Source organism: Meleagris gallopavo, chromosome 12, assembly GCF_905368555.1.
Source record: "Meleagris gallopavo chromosome 12, MGAL_WU_HG_1.1, whole genome shotgun sequence".
Classification (NCBI taxonomy): Eukaryota; Metazoa; Chordata; class Aves; order Galliformes; family Phasianidae; genus Meleagris; species Meleagris gallopavo.
In genome coordinates, this window is record NC_139415.1 from 16,300,667 (window position 1) to 16,324,024 (window position 23,358).

At 39.4% G+C, this 23,358-nt stretch overlaps 1 protein-coding gene across 1 annotated transcript; it reads left to right on the top strand.

Annotated features, from left to right (window-relative positions):
- The first annotated feature begins 978 nt into the window (after nucleotides 1-978).
- SYNM (synemin) lies at nucleotides 979-21,896 on the top strand. Its single transcript, XM_010717648.3, has 4 exons — nucleotides 979-2,337; nucleotides 7,491-7,615; nucleotides 12,865-12,938; nucleotides 14,416-21,896. The coding sequence occupies exons 1-4, from the start codon at nucleotides 1,552-1,554 to the stop codon at nucleotides 18,237-18,239; spliced, it is 4,809 nt and encodes a 1,602-aa protein (XP_010715950.3). The 5' UTR covers nucleotides 979-1,551; the 3' UTR covers nucleotides 18,240-21,896.
- The last annotated feature ends 1,462 nt before the right edge of the window (nucleotides 21,897-23,358 follow it).

The window sequence follows — 23,358 nt, forward strand, 5'->3', positions numbered from 1 at the left end:
AAGCTTGCTTAAACCAGCTGCCCTGCTCCTGTCAGAGCAGCACATTGCTGTGGGCAGAGCACTGGTTGCCAGCGTTCTTTATTCAGGGGTTTTAGGATAACAGTGACATCAGAGGTAGAAACAGCCTGTAAACCACAGGAACTTACCTCCTCTTGGAAGCATAGTGGTTTCCCTCATAAAAGAACAGCAAGTGTTAAAATGTCACTGAGGGACTTGATTTTGACCACAAGGCCAAGGAAAAGCAAGTGTCTTTAGTAAATCAGCTTCTCAGTGACCTCTGACAGAGCAAATCTGCCAAGGCTAAATTGGCTCACTTTTAGGCCAAAGCCAATGATTTATCTGTGTTGGTTGGTCTTAAATCCTGTAGGCTTTATTGAGATTAAAAGGAAAGGTTCTCCGTGGAGAGCAAAGCAGCAGCCAAAATCTGGCCTTTTGACAGAAGGGAGATGTGGTGCCGGGCTGAGAAGGTTCAGGAGGGGTGCGACAGAGCAGAGATGAGTGTGTAGCACTGTCAACAAAGTATGGCTGTGGCTTGATCCCCAGCTCTGCAGGGCTTGCGCCAAACTCCAGCTGCTTCCCAGCGTGAGCTTAGGTTGGGCACTGTCCTGAGGAGTAAATACAGAGGTGGAGGCTGTGCTGGCTGCCTGATGCAAAGCTGCAAATCTCTGCAAAACTCCCAGTGCTGCACTGGCTGAAGCTTAAGTGTGTGTAAGAGGGAGAGAGAGAAGATAAAGAGAGGATGCCTGGGGAGATGAAAAAGCTTGGAATGAGTCACTCCTCATTTTTTTCTCTAATTTGGTGGGTAGCACAGAGGGTGATGCTTTTCTGTCTCCTTGCTGAATAGCTCGCGCAAAGTCAGACTTGGTGCAGTCAATGAAAGGACTTCTCTGCATCCAGCCCATATATGGTGCAAAACAAGGAAGAGAATTGGGCACAGGAACATGCTGGCTGCAAGCGCTTCTGCCCGGCATTAAGCCTGGGAAACTGAGCACCTTTCTGTTGCTCAAAGATTTTATGAGTCGTGGTACAAGTTCAAAACTGGAGGCACTTTTCAGTAGCTTCCTCGGCTTACAAGTGCCGTTCTGAAATGGCTTTTGGCTCCTGACACTGACTTAGGCCCAGCCACAGGATAGTCACCGGTGGATTATAAACTGTATAAAACCCTCACAGTAAACAGATTTACGGCGGCGCAGAGACGGTAAAGCAGGCTGAGCCTCAGCCAGCGCGGCCCCACATCGAGGGAAGGACGAGCTTGTCCCGGAGGGGCTGCCTCCCCTCCCGGGAGGCCGGCGCGGGGCAGCGGCGCTTCTGGCGGCTCCCGCGGAGCGCCCCGGCTCGCAGTCTGGCGGGCAGCGGCCGGCAGGGGACGCCGCAGGGCAGCGGCGCGGAGGAGGGCGGCGGCGAGCGGGCGGCGCTTGGCCGCGGAGCGGGGCCGGGAGGCGGCGGCGGAGCTCAGAGCCCGCGGCGAGGCGGCGGCGGAGGCAGGAGCTGCGCAGCGAAGGCAGCAGCGGCACAGGGGCCAGAGCGGCTCCGATCCGCAGTCCGGACAAGATGTGGCGGCGCTGGGAAGCAGGATGGGACGAGAAGAGGGAGCTGCAGGAGCTCAATTCCCGGCTGCGGGTCTTCGTCTCCCGAGTGAGGGAACTGGAGGAGGAGAACCGCTTTCTGGCGCGGGAGCTGGCGGAGCTGCGGGAGCAGGAGCTGATCGGGCTGCGGGTGCCCGAGCAGGAGCTGGCCTGGCTGCGCATGCAACTGGAGGAGCTGAGCCAGGCGAAGCTGGAAGCGGAGCTGGAGCGGGACGGGCTGCGGCGGGAACTGGAGCAGCTACAGCTGCTGGGCGCCGAGGTGCTGGCGACGCGCCGCCGCCTGGAGCCGGAGCTGGCCGGGCAGCGGCAACTGCTGCAGCGGCTGCAGGGCGAGTGCGTGGCGCTGGAGGAGCTGCTGCTGCAGATGCAGGACGAGCACGGGCACCTGGCAGAGCGGCAGCGGCGGGAGGCGGTGGAGATACGAGAGCTGAGGATGGACCTGGCCGCCTTGCCGCCCCCCTTGTCCGCCCTGAGCCTGGAGGAGCTGGAGGAGACCTACGAGATGCTGCTTAGCCAGAGCTGCCAGGAGACTCTGCTGCGCTATCAGGAGCAGATCCAGAGGCTGCAAGAGCAGGAGGCGCAGCGGAGCCGAGAGAACCTGGAGCTCCTGCGGGAGGAGAGCCGGCAGTGCCGCCAGCACCTGGAGGACCTCCACCGCCAGGGCCAGGAGCTGTGCGGGCTCCGGGAGCGGCTGGAGCAGGAGCTGCTCGCCATGCAGGACCGCCACGGCGCCGAGGTGGAGGAGTACCAGGTGCGTGGCACTGTTGCCTTGCCGGGTCCGGGGACGCCTCGTCCCTCAATCGCGGCCCTTCGCCGGGGCTGTCCAGCCGTGCAGCTTCACGCTCCCTCTTTGGCGCTTGTTTTGGTGCCTTTCTGCATCTCCTTCCATCCTCCCATTCACTTCTTTTTTTTTTTTTTAAAGTTGTGTCCGGTAGTGAGATGTGATCCTGATCGCCCAGCACCCCACTCCGCAAGGCCCCGTTTTGCTGGCAGCCTGCTCCCATGGTTCTGAGTCCTGCTCCTGCCTCCCTCCAGCAGGATTTCCCCGGGCTGAAAAAGCCCTTCTCTTGGGGCTGCAGGGGGCCTTGCTGCACCACTTTAGGGAGAGTTCTCTGTGAAGGGTGGGGTTTCTGAGTGTGGTGGTGACCCTGGGAGCGTCTTCCTGGTGGCAGGTGCTCCCTTCCCAGTGCCCTTGCCAAGTTCCCAAGAGCTGGCTCGCAGACTTGCCAGGGCCACCACTCAGGTTGGCTCAAGCACACAGTGACACAGAGCAGCCCCTGGGAGGGATGAAGCGAGTCCCTGAGCACTGGGACACAAAGCTTTCCTTCTGGCCTGAGACTTAAGGTTGACTTGTTGAGATCAAAGAAGTGATCTGAATTTTCTTCTGTGTTATGCACACTTCTGAGCCTAGAGAAATGCTTGTGGTCCACACTATAGGTGAGGAAACTTAGTCTTTTGAAGGCAGGAAGATGTGTTACTGTGCTACAAACAACAAGATTAATGGGAATTGTTTGATAATAAAATCTTACCAGTGTAGGTGACTGGCAACCGTTTCAGATGGATGTTTGATGTTTTTAAACAGAGGGTTATCATAGCATCTGTAGCTGAGAATTTGCTTGCAGCCAGAATAATGTTTGGTGGCACGTATAAGCATGCTGAACTGATCAGCAAATGCCAGGACAGAAAAATATCAGTTCATCAAATTTAGAGTGGAGAGCACATATTAGATCATCCAGACCATCGATCCATTTCCTGAGGGCAACATTTCTTTTGTTCATTGCTAGATCCTTTTATTAACACTCTGTTGGAGCTCCTTGTTTGTCTGAAGCCCTGGTGGTAATGTGACATTGTATCCAGCAGCGGTAGATTATGGAGATGCTGGCAGTTGGGATAGCATTGGGACCTGTTGCTGTGTGTCTGGTTTTTGTAGGCTACTGGATTGTTTGCAAGTTGCATAGTTTGCAGATTGCTGTGAAGTGAGTCAGAGTAGGTATGTAAGAAGTAATCTGAAAAGCTTTTAACTTCTGAGTCTTTTCTTTCTTTCTCTCTTTTTCTCTTTCCTTCCTTCCTTTTCATTTTTTTCTGTTTTTCATTTCCTTTTCATTTTTTTCATTTTTTCTTTATTCTGACTTTATTCTTCCAATCACGTACGTAAACACTTCCAAAGTTTTAGAAGTATTGCATAAATCTCTCACTAATTAAATCTATCAATTGATCAAAGCCAGGGGAAAATGTAAAGAGGAAAAAAAACCCCAAAAGCTGTCATTCTTTTAACTTTTCTTTTAGAATCATAAGTTTACACAAATGTACATAAGCCAACTAGTGGTTTAGTTATTTTGATTTCCAAAATCTGTCCTCACTGCACTGTTTAAACTGTTTGCTTTCCAGTGAAAAAGGTCCTTTGCAGCAGCTTGTGCATAAGAAAGAAAGAAAAAAACATTAATTCACATTCTTGTGATCAAAGCTTTTTTTTTTTTTTCCTCTCAATGTTTCTTTTATTGGTAAAAGTACGTTTAGCATAGATTTTCTATGACTCTTTAAAGAGTTTCTATTCCATGCTTATTTATTGCAAAGTGTCACATAGAAATGATAAGTATGTACAGATTTAAGTCAAGTGATTATTGTCCATTGCAGCTGTAATAGCAATTAGATTTATTCATACTTTCCATACATCATCCAGTCGCCTTATATGTCCATCTTTGTCTCCTACCCCATCCCTGTCCTCACTGAAGCTTTCAGCAGCGTTAAATAGAAATATGTGCTTGGAGTCATAATTCAGCTGAACCAGACATCCTGTAAATCATGCACTTTGTTTGGAACATTTTCACTGGTCCTGTGGGTGCTGTGGGATGAACTCAGCAGATTTCTTATATCTAACTTCCATAATTTCAGCTGTGTGCTCTGAAAATACTTACAAAAACACTCTCAGTGATTTGAGTACCAGGTTCAATATGGAGTGACAGCAGAAGGAAGTTCTATAGTTTTCAGATGTAAGAAAGGACATAGCCGTTGCTCAGAAAGGAGGCAGAAATTTTTCACTAATTCTTTAGGACTGGTTCCTGTGTCAGTCTTGTGAGCTCCAGAGAAAAAGAAAATGTTTTGTCAAATGAACATGTAATATCAATATGTCACATACATTTTTTTTGTGTACCGGTTTCCAGCCAGCTAAGCACAGTTCCTCCCCCTACTGATCCACTGAATGGGATTGGTAAACAGTACCAGCTAGAAAGGGGCTGGAGCCTGATGTTGTGTCTTTATTCCCTCAGTAGGTACAGTTTGGACAAACCAAGTACATTCTTTTTTCCCCTACTGCCCTTCTGAAATTTCCCACTGCTGACTGGAAAGAGACCTCTGAAGGATGAGAAAAATCACTTCTATTCAGTCATACAGTTCTAGTGGGACTTCACCAGGACTTTGAGAGAGGTTGATATGGGTGAGGAACCATCTTTCCAAGTTAATCCCTTAGATGAAGTTTGAAGCAAACATGGCTGCAACAACATAGGTTACTTTTTACAAAACTGATGTTTGTCAGTTTCCTACCTCCTGGGTTCTAGACACCTTTTTAGCATGCTTGGAAATGTTGTCCTCTGCACCACAGTTAAATATCAGTAACTGGAAGACAGGGCATGAGGCTGTCTGCCATCCAGTCTACAGAATTTCTCCTCCTGTTGGAATGAATTCCTTCAGAGCAATTACACAGCTGGCCCAGCTATATAGCCCCTTATGGTAATCATTAGGGCACTGTAACTAATTTTATTTATTTAGTCTCTGTATTTAATGAAGAGGCAACAAATTCCTGAATCTTCTTGTTTTGTATCTTACCACCTTTGGGGATCAGTCTCGTAGATATCCAGTCTTTCTTGTCTTTTGTTTCTTTTGCAGACTCTTCTGGCCACACCCTGTCCTTTTCTCACAGCCTTTTCCTTTTAAAACCAAGGCCTGGCACTTTTCTTCCCTTCTCATCTTGGGATTTTCCATTGTGTCAGTTCTTGAATAGCACTGTTGCCTCAGAGCCTCTAAAGGTCAGTGGTTCTGCTTACCACCACGCAGAACCATACCAGTGCAGTTACCTCCGTGACGGTCTGGATGAGGCTAGTGGATGGCTGATAGTGCTGTTTCAGATACGCAAATGTTGTTTTCTGTCATAAAAAAGGAGCTTTAATATATGCTGAAGACTGAGGACAAGATTTGTTACATGCCCAAATGTCAGTCTAATCATAGAACAAGAGCTGCAGATGTACCTGTGCGCATATGAAGATACAGGCAGCTTCCTTCATGAAGCTTTCTTTTTTGCTTATGCATTAAAAAAAACGTATTAATGTTTGAAAGGCTAGCACTTTATATTCTTTGTTCTTAAACCTTATCATATCATACTAGCTCTAACCAGTCTGGGGAGTCTCCTGCTGCATGTATGCTTTTATGCTGTTCTTCATACTGTGATAATTGAACACTTGGGGCATAAAAATAAAATATTTTGAATTTTTGAAAACTAGACTACCACCGTCTTGATTTTGTTGTCTGTATTGCAAAGCATTTGTTGAGATGCAATCTAAAATATGCTGTCATAAATTCCTGTTCAGTACCATATATGTGTATGAGACTTTGCTTTGTAAATGACAGTTTGGTTCCTGCGTAGTGCAGAGTGATATAAACAAAATAGGACTGGGCCTTTGCTGTGGTTTCATTTCTGTCTCCCTACCCCTCAGAACAAAGTGTAATCTATAGCATTTTAGCTAGCTTTAGCATGCTGGCTGAGGAGGATTGATTTTGGATTAGTAGATGATATCCATAGCAGGGAAACCATTAAGCTACCACCAATACTTTCAGTTCGGAGTCTGTACTGAACAAACTCCTTTCAATTATCAGGGAGAGGATTGTTTTCTGGAGATGGAGATTTGCCCTTCATGTGAGAAGTAACACCAGTGATTAAAGCCCTTGTGTTCTGCCGTGTTCTTTTCAAGAGCAGAATTCATTTAGTATAGTCTAAATCAAATCTTAAATGTTCTGTTTAAGAAGTCTTTGTTGCTTTTCGTATTGTGTATGCTTAGTCAGCTTTTAAATTTCAATGTAGTATTTTATGAGTATGTTCAATTTTAGATCATTTTGTACTTCAGTATTTTGCAGTATTATCTGCCTCTAGCTTCATTTTCAGGACTTTTCAAAAAGATCTGGACTTTATTATGTCATTGCTCAGCTCAAGTAATTTATAGGCACCATATAAAAGTGAAAGTTATATTCAGCAATCAAAATGAAGATGAGCACTCCTTTGTATATCTTCTGAGTAGCAATTAGAAGAGTAGTGGGTGGATTTAGAAGCAAGTATCTAAAGATTGTAGAAAACTTGGTGGGAAGGAACTTCTGGAGGTTCTTCCTTCACCTTTTAGGCACTATGAGTATCTCCAGATATACTAGAATCCAAAAACTGGTTTGGGCCCACATGTCTGTAGACCTCAAAATACTAACAAAGAGAAATCAGCCAGGTTCTCTTAGCAAAGAAGTTGCAAAAAAAAAAAAAAAAAAAATCAGAGCTCAAGAATGATTTAGATATTCACATATCTAAACCCTTAAAATGACAGAAGGAATCCCACACATGTCACATTTATAAAGCAGTGTATTTTCTTTGCTAATTGCACTTGATTACTTTTGTACGCAGCATTTGAATGGGTTTTGCTTAAATATTGAACTAGCTTGATAAAGTGAAATCTCAGCACAAAACTGTTTCAGTAGTTATGTATACAGGGAGGTCCCAGAGCTGATTTGTTCTGTCTTTTGAAGTGATGGAATATGTTGATTTACTGCTCTGAGATTTTTTTTTTTTGTAATTAAAACTTTTAAGTCATTAAGCATTCAAGTATGACGGATTTTAAAGTTTTGAATAAACTAAAAATCAGTATTTCTTTTTAGCGGATAATCGATGCTCTAGAAGAAGAAAAGCAGTTCCTGACCATGTCAATCACAGATTACCTGAAGGACTATCAAGAACTGCTGCAGGTGAAAGCAGGTCTCATCCTTGAAATTGAAACTTACAGGTAAGTATTTCAGTCTTGTCTAATCCGAGGATAGTGATAATAAATATGAGGCAGTATAGCTGCCATCTGTCAAGTTATATAGCAAAACTCATCATTTAAATATTCTGCTTAGCAGGCTCTTGCAATGTTGATGTAAATAGTGAGTTTTCAATTGCTTTGTTCCAGCTGGAGAAGAGCGAGAAAATCACAGAAAAGTCTGTTTGATTGTATAATCAATGGATATACAGATGGTATGGTATATCCAGGAGCTTGGCTAATGTAATTGTTATATTGGAGTAAGGAAAAGAAGTCACTCACCCTATCCTGGGCTCACAAGACAGACTCCAGTGGAGCAGATCTCCAGAGAGATCCTTTCCCACTGGCAGTCAGCTCTTAAATGGGTCTAGAAGAGATGGAGCCAGGCTCCACCCCTTCCTGCAGCACAGGTGAATTGCCTTCACCTGTGCTCCCAGGGCTGACTCATTGCTTGCCTCAGATGATCAATCAGAGGTTCAGGCCGTGATTCAGCAGCCCCATATATTGATAAATCCCAGTTTTTTATATTCTTTATTTGCTAGGGAAATATGTTTGGATCAAATGTGAGATGTCAACAAACAATCTTTGTGCTCATAAATCTTCAGTACTGTATGTATATAACTAGAAACATGGCAATGTGTGGCTGGAAAACCAGAGAATTTCTGCTGTCTGGAGAATCATGATGTATCAGTTTGTACATAGTATAGAAGTGATTCAGAAGGAAATAAAAAAAGATGAACTTATGGGCTGGAGATAGATGCTACTTCTATTGTAAAGGAAGCTGCTTAATAAGAGACTGGACTGCTGATCAGTATTTTGAAATCCAGTTCTCCTGCCAGATCTTTTGATCTGTGATAACCATGGCACATGAATCCAGCTCCTCTTCATTTCCACAAAGGATGCTGGCATATACCCTTATTTATGCGTATTGGAGACAAAAGGCACCTCACTTCAATATCCTGAACTTTCCACTGAGAAGTTTCCATTAAGTCTCTGGCGCCTCCACTCCTCTTGGCCTGAAAGGCTGTCTGGTCAGCCTCTTGGAGCTGTCTTTTTTTACCTCCCACCTATGTTTTCCTTTTGTTTTACGACTCCTACAGGTCCCATTCTAAAGCTAGTTCTTTCCATTAGTCAGTTGCATTGGCACTGGCAAGAAGGTTCGTTGCTGCAAAGAACACCCTTCCCCCAGGACCAAGTGTACTTTCTCTCCAGTTCTGCTCATTCTTCCTGCTGTGGGGTCCAAGGCTCACTCTGGTCAAGCATTGGCACAGGCTGATTGGTGAAGTGGTAGAGTCCTCATCCCTGGCAGAATTTGAGAAACTTGCACATAACACTAAAAGTACATTGTTTAGTGATGGGACTTGGTAGGTCAGATTGATGGTTAGATTTAATATTTTTCCAACTTAATTGTTTGTATCAATCTATGACTCCTCAGCTATCAGAAGCTTCATTTCAAATAGCAGAGGCTGCCCTGAGCCTCTACATAAGTTAAGTCATTTTTCTGCCCTTCCTAAACTGTATTGTTGTCGAAGGGTAAAATATTTTATTTTGAAATCTTACTGTCATGCAAATGTTCTGTTCTAGGTTATCATGCTGTGTTTTGAAGCAGTGAAGCCTACAAAGCAGTTTTTGGTCATGGTTGTTGTCAGAACCTCCTAATGCACTTATCAGACCTACTTTCCAATCCTTCTTAGGTTGGTTTGCTCCATCAACATTTCTTCTGAATCTTTCCAATTCTACCCCTCAAGAAATCATCACCAGCATTAAGGCCTCCCCAGATGTTCACCATAGCCTCTCCAGTCAGTTTTGTTACTGACTGTATACAACTTACATACTCATATATCTCATATACTTTGTTTTATTTCCTGGAGAACATTCTTAGTCATTGATGTTCAGGCTGTTTTATGTACAGTTAGTCATCTGCTATTCTTCACACGGTCCTTGTCCTGTCATCTTGGAAAAGAACTGTGCTGGATTGGCCTTTACCCCCTAAAAATGCTTCCTCCATTCCATTCCCCAAAGACGTGTTTTTTACTACTCTTTCCAAATACTCAGGATGGAGAGGATGAATTTTTATGGGCTGTTGGCGGACTGCCCCTGAGATTTTCAGTTTCTGTCATTGAGACAGATCAAGTTACTGCTGTTGTGAATGACCACGATAACATTTACATGACTTCCTTTACTTTTGGCATCTTCTCCCTCTCCGCCCAACCAGTTTAGCTCATCTATCTGCTCTTCTGGACTATTTTTTCTTTTATCATCCAGTACACACTAAGGCTTCAGGTTGGCTACCATGTAACTGCTTACCTTAGATAAATGGCATTAATAATGAGGTGTGTTAAAGGTGCAGATGTACTATTTTCTGGAAATATTTAAGTCTTAGGTCAGTGTCTATGTATGTCACAGGGAGTCAGATTTCCAGGAATTCGCTGACAGTTATTTTTTAGAGTGCAATTTGAAGGAATGCTTTTTGTCATTTCTATAAATACTAAAAAGTTTATACACTTGAGATTAACTCTCCACTATTCAAGTGGATTAGTTTCAGATTTAAAGCAGACTTTACCACAAACAGTTTATGGCTTAAATAATTGTTATTAAGAAGGGATGCAAAGAAATAGAGAAGCAAAATGACTTACATGAACTGAACTGAAGGTGAAGCCAATGAAACTGGCTTTGCTGACTTCCAGACTAGTGCTCAGTACTTTATACTACAGTTTCTTATGCTAATTTAATTAAACCAGTATCGGTTTAATATCTTCTTGTTTACCTGATAAGCTTGAGGAAATAGGTTATGAACTGTATACAGTAAAACACTGATCCATTGCCCAGTTTTTTAGAGGTTTCATGAAGCTTTGCCTTTCATTTTCAAGTGCAACATATTTTCAGTAGTAATATTTCAGCTCCAGCTTTTCTGTGTGCTGTTGCCCTTTGCTGTATACAGTTACCTCTTGGATCTTATTTTTAGTGACTTCATACGTTGCTGCAGCAACTGAACAACTGTTGTTTTAATAGCAGCCAGAAATCCTTAGTCAAACTACCCACATTCTTAGTTTCCTTCATCATGGTTAACATTTTCATTGCCAGCTCCTTGATATGTACCTGGAATGTCAGCAGTTTTCCTAGCATTTATTTCAGAGCAAATTCTTTGGCACTCACCATGTTAATCAGATATGATGTTTCCTCTTGGGAACACTCTCTGGAAGTGTTGAATTGATTTCATTGCTACTAAATGTGGACAAAGACAAGTTGCTTGTATTTTCATTTTCACTAGTAAAGGTTGTTCTAAGGTTGAATTTGACTAACAAACTGCAAGTATTTATCTGAACCTGTTTAAAGAAGCAAGTAACCTATAAATAATGTTAGGTAATTCTAATCTGGCTTTTCTTCTGAATCGAGGTAAATCCATGGTTGCAAAGAAAAACTTACAGGTGATCTTTGCTGATATAGCATTGTCCCACTGAATCTAGAGGCAGTCAGAAACCAAAAGAAGCATACAATGTCCAAACTGGTTAGTCATCATCTACAGGTGATATTTAAAATGTCTGCATTGTTCATTTTGCTAGAAAGGCATAGCAAATGTGTTTATCCCACAGTCTTCTATTGCTGTCAGCTCCCTGCTAGAGAGTCAGAAGCCTTGGCTATCATAATCCTGCAGCCTCCCCCCTTGACAACTTTGATGTTGCAGCTGCTGTTATCAGTGCAAAACATCCGGCATTTCCAAAACTGGAAATGATGAAACAGTTATCTCACCAGTAGGAGTGAACATAAAAACACCAAAGAACTGTACTGATTATAGCATTCGGTTGCATATTTAAAGAACCTGCTAGAATTTCTAGGCTGATAAACCACAATGCTGCAGTTTAGCATTTTTTTGGAGAATAGCATAGATTGTGACCCAGCTAAAGTGGAGAAGATGCAAACTACTTTTTTTTTCCTTTTTCTTCCTCTTCTTTCTTTTTTTTTTTTTTTTAAGAACCGCTGGATGTACTTCATGTCAGACAGTACAAGCATATGAGTAGCTTGAAGTAGCTGAAGAGAAGAAAGCAAACAAGTATTTCAAGAGAATTTATTAGAAATTTTGGGATCCAATCTTATTGAATCACCATAGCTAAAAATGCTAGGACTGAATAAGATGTCACTCTAGTATCTAGTTCTTGTACTCTGCAAACAGAAGAAGCCAACAATTTTATTTTTATAGAGCAATTTGGTTCTTTTTCCCCTGAGGGGGCAGGAGTATGCTATTTGCCTATATTATTTTTCTTAATGTAGAACAATTAATGTTGAAAATATTTTGCCCCTCAGCTGTATCTGACTATGTACTTCTGGAGTATTTTCTACAATTAGAAAAAAATAAAGTAGGCTATGAAGTTATTTAGGAACTGAACAAACCTGTGGCTGCTGTCTGGTTGTTCTTGAGAGGTGTCCATGCTCAGGCATGCCATATAGGGAACAAACTTTGGCATAAAGTTAGGATAGCAAGTGTTCTCAAGCAATCAGCTGGGTGTGATCTCCAAGAACAGTTGATGTGTGCCACCAGCGCAAAAGTTTCTATCACAAAGGTTTCCCCTAGTTCTTTGGTGTATAGTATGTTGTGTTCATTTCAAATAGAATAAGAACTAAGAATAATTACTTCCAGCACTAGCCATCTTTGACAATAGAAGTAATATTTTCATCTGAAAAGGATAGAAATTACATTCTATAGAAATTAGAATAACTGTTACATTATATATTATACTGCAACACTTCTAGTACTGTGTAACCTAGCTGGTTATTTGCTTGCCAGTATTATTTCATTTTTGCCATTTCTTTATAAAATATTTCTGTGTGTTTCTTTGTAAAAGCTTTACTGAATATCTGCTAAGTTTTACTTAGCTCATTTTTTCCTAGTTCTATTATAAGACTATTGTTCTGGAAAAACATGCTAGTTTTTATGATTACATAATGGAAATCAGTGTATCTTTTCCATGTCAGGGAGCAATAAATTGACTGATTATAATTTGTATGCCGTAACCTACTGCAAGATCCTTGTATTATTCTAAAGAAGTGAACTCTCTGAACTAAGAGTAAGTCAAGGATTTCTAATTGCCACTGATAAAATTATGGGGTGAGAATAACATTCAGGATCAGACCCAATTACAGGATAATTTTTTCAATTTCTAAGATTTATATATTTTAAATATTATGATTATTTTTCCCAGTATTCTGATGGAATGCTTTTTTTATGTGTTTTGCAGGGCTTTGTTGGAAGGGGAAAGCAACCAGTGGATTATTACATGGAGAGATCAGCTTATAGGGAAATTGCCTCAAGGTAAAAAATGAACATTAAAAAATGAAAATTGAATTAAATTAAATATACTTGGAAAATAGTGTGTTACGCTGTTTCTTTTTTATCAGTGTACTGTGAAATTGGTTTTGAGTTTTAATATTTTAAATCAACATAGTGCTCTAGTGTATAAGAAAATTATAAAATTGTGACTCAGGTGGAGGAGTTAAGCAGGGAGTGATGTTTCATAGCTCAACAGTGCAAAAACTTTTGGATGCCCATAGTTCTTAAGAGAGTTTTGAAGTATGAAGCAAGAAGTATTTAACAAAACATAGTTAAAACCATGGTACTGTGAGTTGAAACCATGAGACATTGTGAGCGTTAATAAATGTACATGGGTTTAGAGAGAAATTTAAGCAGAGTAAGAAAAGACAAATCAAAGACATACTAAACATAAAGATACCATTTCTATCTTAGGAGCTGCAAATCTCTGGAGGCTGTGAGAGTATACCAGGGAAGTATCACTATTTACTTGCCCTGTTCTTATACTCTTCCTTATTCTACTGTTGGTCACTGTAAACAGGATACTAGATGAGATGAATTTATGATCTGACTGCTATGGCAACTCTCATTAATATTGGAATTAGTCTTGATAATGCTCCTGAGTTTTGTCTTAAGTGTTATCTTAAACTCACCAGACTATCACAGACATGAGTCTCAGAAGAGGTTGGAAGTCTGTATGTGTAGTAGTAAATTAAAATAGACTACAGCATAGGTGAAGTTACTGCAAAAACTTGCCTATAATGTTAAATTGTTATCAGTGCCTCTGGCACAGTTTTGATTTGGATTACTCAGTCCTTTTGCAGACAATGCTCTGGTGTGTTCAGTGGTTACTGCAGACCAGGAAGCACTACCAAAAGTCAGAGTAGATGTAGCTAGCTTTTTAGGAATAGGAGATTTGAATTAGTCTTAGAGCTGGACTTTTCCTGGTCCATTTTATTAACGTGTACAGATATAGCCTAAGAGATTCTTTATTACTCTCCTTTGTTGTACCTTGTTGTATCTTGTGGCTATAAATGATAGTATTCAGCATGCAGTAGCAGGTATGCCATTAACTGTCTGTAGAAACAGAGAAACTTCAGACCACTTGGACTAAAGAAGCAAAAAAACAAGCCTAAGATATTAGCATATGTTTTTTAATAAGAACTTGTAAATGGGCATCAATGTAAATATAGGAGTAATTCTTAAGTAAATGCCATAATATCCAATAGCTCATAAAATGTTAAATTAGGAAGAACTCGGTAAAAAGCTTTGCTTTCAGCCTTAATGTAATTTATGCATAGACTTAATTATCATGCCAAACCTATGGAAATTCATTTCCAAAGCTTTACTGAAAATGAAGATTCGTTGTTTCCTTTCAAACTTTAGTGTTACATTTCTTAGTTCATGACCTCTTTATTCTGTACTCTTTCTAGATACAAGCCATTATTCTAATATTTGATTACTTATACTCTCTTTGCAGATATTATAAACACTTCATATAACTACACTGATATGTACTCTACTTATCAAGAAAGAAGTCAAAATAAAACTTCACCAGCTATCAGGATCACTGATACAAGGCACAGATTACCTGCGACAAATATAAGCGGTTCTGCACGCTATTCAGCTCAATCAACACAGATTGGATCACAGAGAGCAGTGAGTGGAAAAGATTTTGGAAAAGATGTACTAGGTTCAATATATCGCCCTTCAACAACCATTAGAAAGGATGAAAGGGTTGTGACAGACCACAAAGAATTAAGAACATATACTCCAGGCTACAGTAGCTGGAAAAACACTGAAACTCAGCAAAAGACAATTCCAGAAAGAAAGAAAACAGAAGTTACATCTTCATCTACAATATCTTTTTCAAAACAATCAACACATGCTGAAAGATCAGACAAGGACAACAAAGCTGACACAAAACCTAGGATTTCTGAAAATCTAAGAACAAAACCAAACTTCTCTAAATTTCCAACTTACGAGCTGAATACCAATTCAAAACCATCTGTATATGAAGAAACTATAACTGAAACCCAGACCACAGTAAAAGAAAAAGGAGGAGGCAGCAAACCAACTGAAGAAAGCAAATCACTGACAAAAGAAAAAGATAAGCTAGAGAAACAAACAAAGGAGGAGAAAAGAAAGGTAGATGAGAAGACTTTTGTAGATGAAAGAAGTGTTAATTTTGGAAGGCAGACTGATGCAAAAATGGGGATAGAGCAGAAAAAATATGTTCAGGAGGAAGTCATTAACCAGAAGGTAGCAGAGAGTGATATTTCTAATGCAAGAACTTTGAAAAATGAATCAAACAAAAAAGATACAGATGTATCCTTCAAATCCAGAAGCAAAGAAGTCATTGAGATACCTATCAGTCTTGAAAGACCTGCTCCTGATAAAGTACCTCAGAAGAATAACAAAGATATAAGTTCCCAAGATTTTAAAACTTCCATCGGAAGAGAGACAGGAGACAGAGAGACAACTAAGCCTGCTGAAATTCACAAAGTCAGTGTTTCAGAATCTAATCTGAGAGATGAAAAGAGAACTAGTGACAGAAGTCATAAAATGGAGGCTCTGTCAACTGAAAATATAGCAGAGAACATTGTTGCCGACATTCTTAAAAGTTTTACACAGTCTTCTAGTTCAGAAGTATCAACAGACACAAAAGTAACCTCTTTTAGTAAGCAAAAACAAGCTGATGATGGGAAAATAAAGACAGAGATGACAGTGCAGTCTCGAGTACAAGAAAACATAGATGTTTCTGCTGAAGCTGACCGAGGAAGTCTTTCAAATCAGGATGTTAGAAAAGTGTTAGAGAGTGCTGAGGGAACTCCTTCCAAACAGGAGATAGAAGACATAGTACATCATGGCCTGAAAGGAAGTGGGGATGCAAAGAACATGTCCGTTAATGTTGAGATTGTGGAGGAAACAGTAGATTATGCCACTGATGAAAGGACTGATTTTTCAACACCTTTTGAAGTAGAGGAAGTGGAAGATACATTCCCTGAAAAAGAGAAGCGTTATGGTGATGAGGAGCAAGACATTACGCTTACATATGAAGATCTTAAAAAGAAGAAACAACGCCATGAAAGCTTCACTCATGTGGAGGAAGTGACTGAGGAAGATGACTCACCTATCGAGCAAAAATATTTTGTGTCTGTTCCCGATGATCATCCTATTATTAATGAGAAAGACGATGACTCAGTGTATGGGCAAATTCACATAGAAGAAGAATCAACTATTAAGTATTCTTGGCAAGACGAATTTTTGCAAGGCACGCAAAGTAAGAGAGATGAAGGTGTAAGCTCTCCAGAGGAAACATACAGAGTGGTAGGGGAGGAAGCAACCGCCCACATATTAAAAGAAGAGCATCCCAAAGCTGGAACATCCCATGTTGAATCTGTTGTCATTGAAAAAGAAATTAAAATACCCCAAGAATTTCAGGCTTCAATAAAGGGGCTTTTATCAAAGGAAACCAAGGACCCCAAGCAACAACTGAAGGAAGCTTTAGAACAGCTGGAAGGCAGTCTCCCAGAAAGTGTAAAAGAGGAACTGTCTGCGTTAACAAAAGAAAGTCAAGCTGACTCTAGTAACTTGGAATTTGATATCAAAAAAATTCATCAAACAGAGGAGGGAGGCTTGCTGACAATTGTTGCTGAAGTCAATCTATCTCAGACCCTTAATGCTGATGAGTTCAATGTAGCTGAGCTCAGTGAAGTAATTGCAGGTGAGAAGGAGAAGACAACATCACACTCCTTGAAGAGAGATAAGTTGGAGAGAGTTGATGGTAAAATCAGTACAGAAACAGATGTTTCTGCACACAGTGATATATACACTCCTGCGGCTAATCAAGAAGTCTACAGGTCATCCACAGTCAGGAAGAGTGGTAGCACAGGATATCGTACCACTGAAAAAGTCATTTATGATGGTTCAGTTCTGGAAACTGCACATTTTGGAGAGGACTCTCACTTACCTGAATCAAGTGATGAGAGCAAATCTGTAAGACATATTAGGGTTGGTCCAACAGAAGTCCAGAGGTTTGAGCAGATTGTATATGAAGGGCCTGGTTCTGAAATGCTCAGTGCCACAGAAGATGTTGTTCAGACAGGGGGCTCATCAGAGATGAGCCATTCTGTGAAGCATTTTAAACTGGGTCCTAAAGAAATCCAAACAACAGAAGAAGTAATTTATAGAGGCCCCATTACGACAACTGTAGAAGAGATGGATTCTGGAAATCTTTCCCAGCAGACCTTTTCATCAGATATCAGCAGGTCCACGAGGCATGTTACAGTAGGATCAAGGCAAGTAATCGAAGAAGTGTCTTTTGAAGGGTCAGGCTCAGATTCTCTGGAGTTCAATAGCTCAGGGAATCTCTCTCAGACAGAAGGGTCTGTGGATGTCAGCAGATCAGTAAGGCAGTTTAGATTACATCCAAAAGAGATTCACTCTGAGCAAGTTATCTTTGAAGGACCCATCTCTGGTAAAGTAGAGGTCAGTGACTCTAGAGACTTTTCACAGACAGAAAGTTCTGTAAGACACATTCAATTAGGTCCTAAGGAGTTTATGACAGCTGAAAAAGTCATCTACCAGGGCCCCATCACTGAGCATATTGAAATCAGTGAAGTGGGAGACCAGACCCATTCAGAAAGCTCAGTAAGGCATTTTAGGCTAGGCCAAACAGGAGTTAAAACAACTGAGAGAATCGTATATCAAGGCTCCCTTTCTGAAACTCCAGAGCTCGTTAACAAAGGACATCTTTCAGAGAGTGAAGGAAGCTCAGATATCAGTACATCTTTCAGGCATGTTACAATAACTCCTGTAGAAACTCAAACTGAACAAATAGTCTTTACAAGACCCATTTCTGGAACACGAGAAGATCATTCACAAACACAAGAGTCGTCTGAGAGCAGTAGCTCCATGAAGCAAGTTAAAGTAGGATCCAGTGAGACGTCATTTACTTTTCAAATGGATGTTTCCAATGTGGGTGGAGTATCCATGGCAGACAGTGAAGAACAAGCAACAGTGCTCATACCTAGTAAACAAGACTCTTCTGTTAATCAGTCACAGTTTAGAGTTGAAAGTGACCACAGTGGAGACAGTGAAAATAAAAGAAGTTACATTCACTCCAGTTTTTCCCAAGATCATATTGAAAACATAGTGGAGAAGTCAAGTTTTGATAAAACTGTACAATTGCAAAGGATGGTAGACCAAAGGTCAGTTATTTCTGATGAAAAGAAAGTTGCACTTCTCTACCTGGACCATGAGGAGGAAGATGATGAAGAGAATGATGGACAGTGGTTCTAAAAGGACACTTTAATGAGGTCTACTTGGTAATTTGTTTATGCAGGTTCTTGGTTATCCTGTGTTGTTGTTGTTGTTGTTGTTTTTTTTTTTTTTTGAGAGAGAGAGAAACTGAGAAGTACTGAAACCTTCTACCTATTCGGTACACTTTTTACTTGATTTGAAATTGTATTTTTGGGAGAAATCATGCTATTAATATTTTTTTTTCCTCAGAGTCCTGTTTCCAGTAACTTCACTTTTTTCCACCTATAGAGACAGAAATTTGGTACTAGCTAATTCAGAGGATTGTATTTTTTGTCTGTTTTATAGCAGTTTATTAGCAAGTGTGTATTTGAATAGGATTTTTCCATTTTTTAAAAATACTGTATTGTACTTGGTTACTAAAATATTCATCAATTCTCTTTAAACCTACTAACCAGAAATGTTAAAGGTCATAAGACTAGTGAGAGTGGTAGGTAGCTGATTTCCCGTTCCATTTCTGTGTATTTATATGCAATACCTAATGAAAATATTTTAAGGAAAGATACAGTTATTACAGGTATAAAAACTGCAATACAATTCCTTAGGATTTAAAAACGCATGGCAACAGTAGACAAAAATACTATTATCTGTATAGTTAGAATGCAGTGCAAAGATAAAAAAAAAAAAAGTGGTAGCACTGAAGCAAAAATTTCTTGCAGTATTCATAGTGAGAAATTGCAGAGTAGTACATTTAATATCTTTTAAAAAGAGTAAAATTTAAAAAATAGATAGTACTTCCACCAGAGTAAAGAGGAGAACTCTACAGCTTCAGTGTGTATGCACAGTAACAGCAGTAAGTTATTTTGCAGTATATTGCTTACCTTGACACTAGGTATTGCTAACGGTAAGTGTGAAGTGTCGAACATTACATAATAACTTCTTAACACAGTGGAATTAGCTAATACTAGCTATATTCTGAAGAAAATATGTAAAAATGATATAGATTATGTCTGTGATCATTTTTTGTCAGATAATTTCCAGATAATTCTTGTCTTGTTTACAAATGAGAGATGCTCTTTCTGATCACTAGACCTGCAAACCCAACCAGAGATTTTAATTTTCTCTTGTATTTCTTTTCTCTGGTTATAAAACCTTTCTCTGGCCAAAGTTGGTTTCTGCCTAGACCATTCTGAAACGTATTTATTTCACTTGATAGCACTTTGAAGGATATAAATCAGCTTTACAATAAAAATTCAGTTACTTCAAAGTCCAGGTCAGAAATCAGAACCAGTTACTGTACTAAACCGTGCAGTGCTAGCAGAAACAAAAATAGCAGCTGAAATGTTTTTTTCACTGGGGTAAGAAGATACGAAACTAAACACATACAAGATGAGGAGCTGCTATATTCACATGCATGCACACACACACGCATACTCACTCACTCACTCTCCTATACTTTCTCTGCAGAGTAGAAACACACCTGTATCTGGATGGCTATCGTGTGCCAGGCGGGTAGTCTCTGATACAGAATTATTTTTCTGTGGTTCTATATGCATAGTTCTGTGTGTGCTAACCCAGATTAGAATCCAGTTTAACTGTTTTAGTCTGGCATGGATATTCAGTTTTCTGACTCTTCTAATATTAACAGAAGCTAGATTTTTCAAAACTGACTACTACTTTATAATATGAATGTAAATGCAAAGCTAAAGAGAAGTAACCTGCTGACTGACATTTCATTCTGTTTCAGATATGGAACAGATTAATCATTTTGTGCCTTAGTAACTAAGTTGGAAAATATACAAAGTATATTAAAACTATTATCAATGTTCCAAAGATTAACTCAGGAGGTTTGTCTGCATTGCAAATCTTTCTGTATATTTTTCTGATTTTATGTAAGTACAACAGTGTGAGTATCAGTGTTGATCAGAATTGAATATTTTTTTAATTACGTACTAGGAAATCATTTATTGAAATTGGAAGTGTAACCAACAGCTGGAAGATGAAGGAGACTGAGGCTTGTGGGAGCACCAAAGGCATGTATGCTGCGCTCATCTGGACTGTTCACCATGAAACATAACAACATTTTTCAAAATTATTCATATGCGCTTATAAAAGACCTTGTGCTTCCATTTATAAGTAGGGTGTTATTAGTCATCATACTTCAAATATCATCCTGTTTTTGTTTCCTTAGCTGACCATCTACTTTTTAAAAATGGTAATGTCTTTGTTTATTTTAATAATTATGTATGAGACAGAATTTTCCAGCTAGTTACTTAACTGCAAGCAATCAAATTCTGTACTTCAAGTATTATATAATTGAGTAAAGAAAGGAGTCAGATCTGTAAAAAGCAGCAGTATTAAAAAAAAGTAATCAGTGTTAATCTTCTTGAAGTTTGATTATAACCTGAAACTTAAACATTTTCTTTAAATTAGATCTAAGAACATCTGCAGAGAATGTGTTTTGTAATCAATAAAAAGCTACTCCCAAAGTTAAACCTTTTTTATTGATAACCTGTGTAATCTTAAAAAGATGTTGTCCTTAGGAACAACTATTCCAGCACTGTTATATTTATCTTCACCTGCTCAGAGGTGAAGAAACTGAAGAAAAAAAAACAGTAGAAATTCACATAAGTGAATCACATAACACCAATGTCCTTAGTAATGCAGGAGAGAAGAAAATATTATTTCCACTGAGGCAACAGCACCTCTGTAAAAATTGCTGTAGGCATCACAATCAGATCTACATGAAGATATAGCACTATTCTGATTGTCTGGAAGGAAACATTTCTTTGGAGTACTTTCATTAGTTCCATTAAAGATCAGGATTTTACTCAGCTGTTGGAAAGTTAGTTTATTTTAGGGAATTGGCAATGTGCATTAGCATAATGCTTAAAGATATGCACAGTTCCTTTGCAAGAATACTTTGAGGCTGTGAAAACAAATATTTTGTATGGATGGCATAAGTTTTAGAAATGTTTATGTAAGCACCGATTTCCACTTAGCTCTCATTAACCCAAGGCATTTTGCATAATGACAGCTTTTGGATGATACTACCTCCAAGCAACAAAATGTAGTTAGATGGACAGTCACATCCTGCAGGCCTTACAGTTGCATTTGCAGAATCAGGGCCATAGGTACTTGCATTATTACTAAGAACAAATGTTGTCTAATGTACTAACCCTGTGTAATCACTTTCTGCATGAGTATTATATTATAATGTGGCTGAAAGGATTGGTGATATAACCTTGGACAGCATGCACTTCTGAAGCTTATTCATATAAGTTGTGCTTTTCATTTAAAAACAAACAAACAAAAAATAAATGGTGAGTTTAGATTAAAAAAAAAGCTTTTAAAATATAATTACTAATCTTGGAGGGTAAAAACTATTTATATGCTGAGATAGATAAGAAGTGGGCACTTTTCTAAATGTGTAAACCACTGGTCTATATATCAAATATAATATAGAATATAAGGAAAGTTGTGTGAGAGACCTGGAACTCTGTATTGACTGATGTTTGTGAATAGCAGGTGTTTAAAAAGATGGTAAGAATGTTGAAACTGGGTTTGTTGATGTCAGCTGTATGAAGACTGCAGGCAGCTTGTATTTTGGTTATTTGACATGAAACTGCATTTTGGTGGTGGTATAAGCTTTGTGATTTTACACTTTTTCACTCTTGAGTATTAAACAATCAAAATCAATGCAAAGTTTCTCTTTCTTCCTGTCTGATATTTTTAAGGCTGCATTGTCAAAGGAAAAGAAATTTGCATTTATAAATGTCCCGTTCTAAGATCTCTCAGACTGATGAGTTTCAGTCCAAAGAAGGAACATAATTTTTCATTCCAGGAAAGGCATTCCTCTTTCACATTCCTGATGGAAATGATGGCAAATCAGAATATTCTTTATTGCAACTATATTCAATGTGCACAGATAAACAATGCCTCAAGTTCAACATCTGGTAACATCAGAGGCAGAGTATAAAACAACACAGAAGGTATAACTCCTGGAGATGCCAGCATTATCATTTGACCAAAGCAAGTCCTATCTTTTACTCCTTTTTAGCAAAGAAAATCTTTTTATGTGTGCTTAGGCTTTACGGTAAAAAAAAAAAATTCCTTTTCCATTAACCTCTCTATATGCTTTAAAGCTCGTTTTTCTCTTTAACGACATATTTTATTTGTAATGAAGTAAATTATCAGGCCTTTAACACATTTTTATGTTGGTACTATGAAGTTTTTTTATGTGCGTGTGACAGTAAGATTTTTCTAAAAATATCAGCCAGTTTTAACTTATCAAGAAAAAAACACATGGTTCTCAATTTCTTGCAAAACGTGAAGAAAGGTATTTGAAGCTACTGACAAAACACAGCATATTCTGAAGCTGCTTAAATGATCAGCAGAATAATCTCTACTGAAATTGGCTTCTGTCAGAAATATGCTTTCAGCCTTCATCCACTAAGTTAAGAATTATTGCTGCTTAAACTGTCAGTTTTGAAGATCTCATTTCCCTGAAACTTGAAGCATGTCTCTGAATAGTAAGGAATGGTCTCACAGTGGGTTGGTGTTTATATACTATTTAATATTACTTTTCAGTTTCCTATTCTTGACACACTTGTGAGTTCACTGCGAAGATGAGGACTCTGTTAAAATCTGGATAGAAGTACTTGATTTTAAATGGAAAAAAAACCCTCAGTTATTTATAGTTTTCTGTTTTATCCCTGCAATGAAATGTAAGCATAGTAGACAGTGACAGCCCTGACAAAAAAAGGTTTTTTTTCAGCTAGGATAAACTTTTTTGGATGATGCTATCCTCAGAATCAATATTATCTTGGTTTATCACAAACAATGGTATTGTTTTTATTTTTTATTTCCAAACTGTGATGTAAATTTGTTGTAGTAAGAATTTAAGGCTGGAAGTGAGCCTACAAACCCTTTTTCAAGTGAGAAAGTTATGAGATCTTGAACCCTAATATGAGGCAAAATTTGTTTCAGGTTCTGCAGACCTGATAGGAAAAGGAGTGCACTTCAACCAAAATGCCTCTGACAGGTTAAAATTTAGTTTTGTAATTCATTCTACAGTTAAAAAAAAAAAAAAAAAAAGACTAGAAAACGAAATAAATCAGTTGCTAAGCTGATTTGAAATCCAGAGGCAGCCATGAGATTT

Excerpts from the sequence above, each read along its gene's own strand:
- SYNM (XM_010717648.3), top strand. The coding sequence starts at position 1,552 with ATGTGGCGGCGCTGGGAAGCAGGATGGGACGAGAAGAGGGAGCTGCAG. Across the intron at positions 2,338-7,490 it reads CCGAGGTGGAGGAGTACCAG|CGGATAATCGATGCTCTAGA; the intron begins GTGCGTGGCACT and ends ATTTCTTTTTAG. Across the intron at positions 7,616-12,864 it reads CTTGAAATTGAAACTTACAG|GGCTTTGTTGGAAGGGGAAA; the intron begins GTAAGTATTTCA and ends TGTGTTTTGCAG.